The following is a 6,465-nucleotide window of genomic DNA, read 5'->3' as shown; positions in this document are numbered from 1 at the left end:
ACTGATTGATTAATTCTTTTTTTTTTTTTAAATAAATAAATAATTTATTAATTTGAAACAGGTAACGTCAGGATTAACTCTGGTTTTTCCTCCTCCTCCTCACCCTCCTCTTCCTCCTCCTCCTCTCTGTCCTGCTACTCCTCCTCTTCCTCCTCCTCTGTCCTGCTACTCCTACTCTCCTCCTCTTGTCCTGCTACTCCTCCTCCTCCTCTTCTTCCTCTGTCCTGCTCCTCTCTCCTCTCCTCTGTCCTGCTACTCTTCCTCCTCCTCTGTCCTGCTCCTCCTCCTCCTCCTCTGTCCTGCTCCTCCTTCTCTTCTTCCTCCTCCTCCTCTGTCCTGCTCTTCCTCCTCCTCCTCTGTCCTGCTCCTCCTCCTCTGTCCTGGCTACTCTTCCTCCTCCTCCCTCTTCCTCCTCCTCTGTCCCTGCTACTCTTCCTCCTCCTCCTCCTCTGTCCTGCTCCTCCTCCTCCTCCTCTGTCCTGCTCCTCCTTCTCTTCTTCCTCCTCCTCCTCTGTCCTGCTCTTCCTCCTCCTCCTCTGTCCTGCTCCTCCTCCTCCTCCTCTGTCCTGCTACTCTTCCTCCTCCTCCTCTTCCTCCTCCTCTGTCCTGCTACTCTTCCTCCTCCTCCTCCTCTGTCCTGCTCCTCCTCTCTGTCCTGCTCCTCCTTCTCTTCTTCCTCTTCCTCCTCCTCTGTCCCTGCTCCTCCTCCTCCTTCTTCCTCCTCCTCCTCCTCTGTCCTGCTCCTCCTCCTCCTCCTCTGTCCTGCTACTCTTCCTCCTCCTCCTCCTCCTCCTCCATGTTTTCTCTTCAGCGGGTGGAGATCAGATGTTGGTGTCTCATTATGTCTCGTCCAATCAGTGTATAATGAGACAATGTTTAATGTTCTTTTCCCCTGATGTGAGGTTGTGCAGCTGGGCCCCGTGTCACCGTGGGGGGGGGGGGGGGGGGGGGGGGGGGGGGGGCAGCCGGAGGGTCAATAGGGGGGGTTCCTTTGTTTAAAGACGTGTTAGAGGAGCTGACAGTGAAGGTTTGATTGTAGATCAGAATCGACCTGGACCAGGTCTTTTATCATTCATCCACCCGACTTTAACCTTTCAAAAATAAAATCCTCCACAATGTGTCATTATCATGTCAAATAAATTCAAAATATTGACGTGTTGTTTCTGAACAGCGACTTGAAAAATGTCCTCTGGAAAAAACGATCACCACAATAAGTAAAGCAAAATAAACTGAATAAAACCAGAAAATTGAAATAAAAAAACAAAGTTGAGATGACAAATACAACTTTTTTTTAAATTTAATTCCTGAGATTAAACAAAGAAAAAAACATGACTCTAATCCAAAAGAATTAATAAATCATTAAAAATGTAAAAAAAAAGAAAAAAAGTGAGAAAAAAAATAAACAAACTCTGTTTGTACATAAATAAGTTAGTAAATGTCTCAATATATTATATACTATTTATCACAATTAAACACAAATAATCTAATAAAAAATATAATAATATGATTTACTTACCAGAAATAAACGTTTTAATACAAAAACAAAATAAACTGTGACAGAAATAAAAATATACAAACATAAATAAAAAAAACAAACATTATTCACCTGCAGCTTTTTCTGATGTAAAACACTGAAACGTCAAATATTCACATTTTCAGAGAAAACTGTAAATAATAATAATTTAAAAAAAAAAACATAAGAGAGAACCAATAAAATAAACAAATAATAACCTAAATAAGGTGGAGTTAGTGGAGGAAGGCAGCCGAAGCACAGCGAGCGCCACCTTTAATTGGTTTTCACACGGAAAAACACTCACAGGACAACTGAGAAAATATCATATTCTTCTGTTCAGATACCGTTTCACCCAAACGAAAACAAAACAAATAAACAAACAGAAATCAACATCTGCAAAAAAAGCCGGATTGCTCAAGAACATTAAGATCCTTAAATACTTAGTCGAAGATATTTATGTGGACTTTTCTGTACATAGATTCAATCTGGACCGCCCCTCCCCCTCCCCCCACCCCCCCTCATAGCTACACCTTACTGAGGTAGACAAGCCCCCGCCCCCTCCAGGTCCAGTTCAAGTGGAGATCCCAGTCCTTCACATTAAGACGGTGATTCTAAATATGGCACATGTCGAACATCTGCAGCTCGTCGGCCGTCGAATATCAAACTGTGCAAAAGTCCCGGGCAGGCGGAGACGACGCCTCTTCTGCCGCGGGACGACGCCCCCCGGTGGTCTCCAGGCGGATTAATGAGTCTGGAGACTTTTAACGTCGTTAGCGAATCAGCTTTGAAATCAGATTTCATCTGAATCTAAACTGAACTGAAAGCCGAAGTCAATTCAGTTCAACCGGACCGAACTTTATTCGTCACGTCGTTCAGTTTTAACGAGGAAACGACGCAACTTCACTTTGACTTTTACTGCTTTCATCTACTTTCATCTGCCGACGGAGAACAAAGTGATGGAAACGCCTCAGCTGCAAGGATTACTGACTGTACTCACCAGTACTCCTCCAGAGCTAGGATTACTCTCTGGTACTTTAACCAGTACTCCTCCAGAGCTAGGATTACTCTCTGGTACTTTAACCAGTACTCCTCCAGAGCTAGGATTACTCTCTTGTACTTTAATGAGTACTCCTCCAGAGTTAGGATTACTCTCTTGTACTTTAACGAGTACTCCTCCAAAGCTAGGATTACTCTCTTGTACTTTAAGGAGTAATCCTGCAAAGTTGGGATTACTCTGTTGTAGTTTGAGTAATCCTAGGACTCCTCGGCATTGTACTTTAAGGAATAATCCTAGGACGAGTAATCGTAGGACTCCTCGGCATTTTACTTTAAGGAGTAATCCTAGGACTCCTCGGCATTGTACTTTAAGGAGTAATCCTAGGACAAGTAATCCTAGGACTCCTCTGCGTTGTACTTTAAGGAGTAATCCTAGGACGAGTAATCCTAGGACTCCTCAGCATTGTACTTGAAGGAGTAATCCTAGGACTCCTCGGCATTGTACTTTAAGGAGTAATCCTAGGACGAGTAATCCTAGGACTCTTCGGCGTTGTACTTTAAGGAGTAATCCTAGGACTCTTCGGCATTGTACTTTAAGGAGTAATCCTAGGACTCCTCGGCGTTGTACTTTAAGGAGTACCCCACGGCGGTCTCCAGACACTCCACCAGGGACCCGGCCGACAGGAAGTCCAGCTCCACCTCGATCAGCTTGATGAAGACGGCGCAGCGCTGCGGCGAGTCCCGGCTTCCCGCCGCGTCCTGATTGGCTGCGGGGAGCCGGCAGTTCTCCTGCAGGAAGCGCGTCGCCGCCGCCGCCGCCGCCGAGGGCTCGCCGTGCGCCGGCTGCTTCCCGGCGCCCTGGAAGTGCTGGAACAGGCACTGCTGGATGGTCCTGTCCTCGGCGACGCCCAGGTAGCAGTACGTGACTCCGCCAACCCCCGCCTCACCGCCGCCGCCGCCGCCGTTCTCCGGGCCGCCGCGCGGCGAACCGTCGCCCTCGCCGACGAGCGGCGGCTGGTAGCCGATGGCGTAGAGTCCGTAGGCCTTGGGGATGTCCCCGGGGAGGAGGTAGTGGGCGGAGCCCCGGGACAGGGACACGGGCGTCCAGTCCACCTCCATGTGCAGCTCCAGGCAGCGCGCCTCGCTGATGGTGATGTCCAGGAACTTGTAGTACACGTTCTTCCAGTTCATCTTCTGCACCTTGGTCATGACGGCGCGGCCCTCCGGCTTCTCCGGGTTGAAGAACTCGCGCAGCCGCTTGCCCAGCGGCACCAGGGCGCTGATCTCGGCGTGGTGGTAGCGCACGTCCTCGCGCCAGCGCGTGTTGTAGCCCACGCCGAAGATGGCCAGCTTGTTGGACAGGTGCAGGCGCGAGAACTCGGTCCAGGTCTGGAAGTGCTCCCAGTCCAGCTGCACCGACTCCAGGATGCGGACCACCGTCTGCATGGCGTCGCGCTTCCTGTTGGGTGGGGTGGGGTGGGGTGGGAGGGGAGGTAGGGGGGTAGTGGGGGCGGTCAGAGCGGCGTGGCGAGACGGCGGGAACTCAAGACCCGACGAGCGTTCTGAACGTATATCCGAATTTCAAGAATATCAGAATTTCAACATGAGTCAATTCACGTTTTTAGGCGAATCTGGTCCATTGAGCTTCTTAGAGACCTACAGCTCACGCGCTCTAACTGTGGACCTAAATCCAACAGGAAGTCCTCTATTTGCCTTTCAAAGTAAGATTTTCGCCCAAACGGAAAATCTAACTCCTCGTAGGGCGAAGGTCGTATCGGTTCAACGAACATATCCGGAAATAGAGGAGATCGTCTACTTCAAAAATTTAGAGGGGATTTCTCTTACCTAGTTATTGTTGTTGTTATTATTATTATTGACATTCTGATGTAAAAATGTTGTCGGGAACTCAAGACCCGACAAGCGTTCTGAACATATATCCGAATTTCAAGAATATCAGAATTTCAGCGTGACTCAATTCACATGTTCAGGCGAATCTGGTCCATTGAGCTTCTTCATCAGGGACTTCGCAAAAGGCGCCAACGGCGGGTCCCTTTTGTAATTCGTACGTCGCCGGCACTCATACGACCACTCAGAGTGGCCACGCCCCCACTACCTCCTCGCAAAAATGTATAATTGTATTTCGTTTGTTTTTTTCTTACTATTATTTTTTTGGCCCTCCTGTCAATCGGCTCAAATTTGACCCTAAACACGCTCAGAAACTCACCAAATTGTGCAGAATCGTCAAAACTGGTGAAAAATGTCATAAAATGTTTTTAAAAATCCCCAAAAAGTCCAAAAATGGCTCTCTAGCGCCACCTACACCCTTTCAGTCGCCCACCACGGCCCGGAGGAATGTCGTACAGAGATCAAACGGACGTCCGTTTGTTCGTCTCGTCGAGACCTACAACTCACGTGTTCTAACTTTGGACCCAAATCCAACAAGAAGTCCGCTATTTGCCTTTCAAAGTAAGATTTTCACCCAAAAAAGCCCAAACGGAAAATCTAACTCCTCGTAGGGCGAAGGTCGTATCGGTTCAACGAACATATCCGGAAATAGAGGAGATCGTCTACTTCAAAAATGTTCTTACCTAGTTATTGTTATTGTTGTTATTATTATTGACATTCTGATGTAAAAATGTCGTATTTAATTTTGAAAAAGCGGGAAATTTACAAGGAAGCAGTGAAAAATGGAACCTTGACGACGTGAGCCGGAGGCGAAGCGACTGAACCTGCAGCAGAACTTCTCATGTTCCTCATGAAGCTCAGTTCATCATCAGCAGGACACAAACGTGAGAAATGTTGAGTTTGACGCTTCTTCGTTCACGTTGGAAAACCTCATGACTCATGAGAAGAACAGAGCAGGAGACTTACTGGCTTCGTTCTGAGACTTCGGCCGGAACCTGGTGAGAACGAGCCCGAGGCAGCTGGAGCTCTTCTGGGAGGAGAGAGAGAGAGATGAGAGAGATGAGAGAGATGAGAGGGATGAGAGATGAGAGTGAGAGTGAGGATGAGAGTGAGAAAAAAGGATGAGAGCGTGAGAAGAGAGATGAGAGAGATGAGAGATAGAGAGATAGATGAGAGTGAGAAATGAGGATGAGAGAGATAAGAGTGTGGGAGAAGAGAGATGAGAATTGAGGATGAGAGAGAGAGAGACGAGAGAGAGAGAGAGAGAGAAAGGGATGAGTGAGAGAGATGAGAGCAAGAGAGATGAGAGCGAGAGAGAGAGCGAGAGAGTGATGAGAGTGAGAGAAAAGGATGAGAGTGAGAGAGATGAGAGAGTGAGAGCGATGAGAATGATCAATGAGAGAGAGGATGAGAGAGAGGGCGCGAGAGAGATAACAGTGAGGATGAGAGTGACAGATGAGAGAGAGGATGAGGGAGAGGATGAGAGAGAGATGAGAGTGAGGATGAGAGAGAGGATGAGAGAGAGGATGAGAGAGAGATGAGAGTGACAGATGAGAGAGAGGATGAGAGTAGGATGAGAGAGAGATGAGAGTGAGATGAGAGTCCCCCCCCCTCCGGGTGGCGGCAGCAGCCTCACCAGTGTCCATGTCCCCCTCCTGGAAGGCGGAGTCCAGCACCTGGTTGCACCAGTCCTCCTGGGAGAAGTCCTCCAGGGTGCTGCCGTCGGACTCCATGTCCTGGTACAGGCCGCTGCTGTTGATGAGGACGGGGGCGCAGCTCTGGGAGTCCCACCCCCCCTGGCCGAACACCTTCTCCAGCTGCTCCAGGGTGTAGCTGCTCTTCCTCTTGCCGATGCCGTGCTCCTTCACCCGGCTGTAGCAGCGCCGCAGCGTCTGGACGGACAAACACCGTGTGGACCTCCTGCTGTCCACGACCCCCCCCCCCCCCTGCCACCCCCCCATCACCCCCCTCCTACCCCCCCACCGGCCTTACCTTCATCCTCTCCCGGCACTGAGACGGCGTCCGCTCGTAGCCCAGCTCCGCCAGCGCTC

General features: G+C 49.3%; 1 protein-coding gene across 1 annotated transcript in view; it reads right to left on the bottom strand.

Moving 5' to 3' along the window:
• Positions 1-2,816: 2,816 nt before the first annotated feature.
• Positions 2,817-6,465, bottom strand: part of msantd2 (Myb/SANT DNA binding domain containing 2) — a gene marked incomplete at its 5' end in the record, with an annotated part of 4,019 nt that continues 370 nt past the window's right edge. The window contains 4 exons of the mRNA XM_080521556.1: positions 2,817-3,968; positions 5,381-5,444; positions 6,051-6,306; positions 6,407-6,465. The exon at positions 6,407-6,465 is cut by the window's right edge and continues 370 nt beyond it. Coding sequence (XP_080377682.1) covers positions 3,116-3,968; positions 5,381-5,444; positions 6,051-6,306; positions 6,407-6,465 — 1,232 coding nt within the window. The 3' untranslated portion in view covers positions 2,817-3,115. The remainder of the gene's footprint in view (positions 3,969-5,380; positions 5,445-6,050; positions 6,307-6,406) is intronic.

This window comes from Blennius ocellaris (genome assembly GCF_963422515.1).
Source record: "Blennius ocellaris genome assembly, contig: SCAFFOLD_332, whole genome shotgun sequence".
In the NCBI taxonomy this organism is placed as follows: domain Eukaryota; kingdom Metazoa; phylum Chordata; class Actinopteri; order Blenniiformes; family Blenniidae; genus Blennius; species Blennius ocellaris.
The sequence above is the reverse complement of the archived record's forward strand: the minus strand, read 5'-3'. Positions and strand labels throughout refer to the sequence as shown.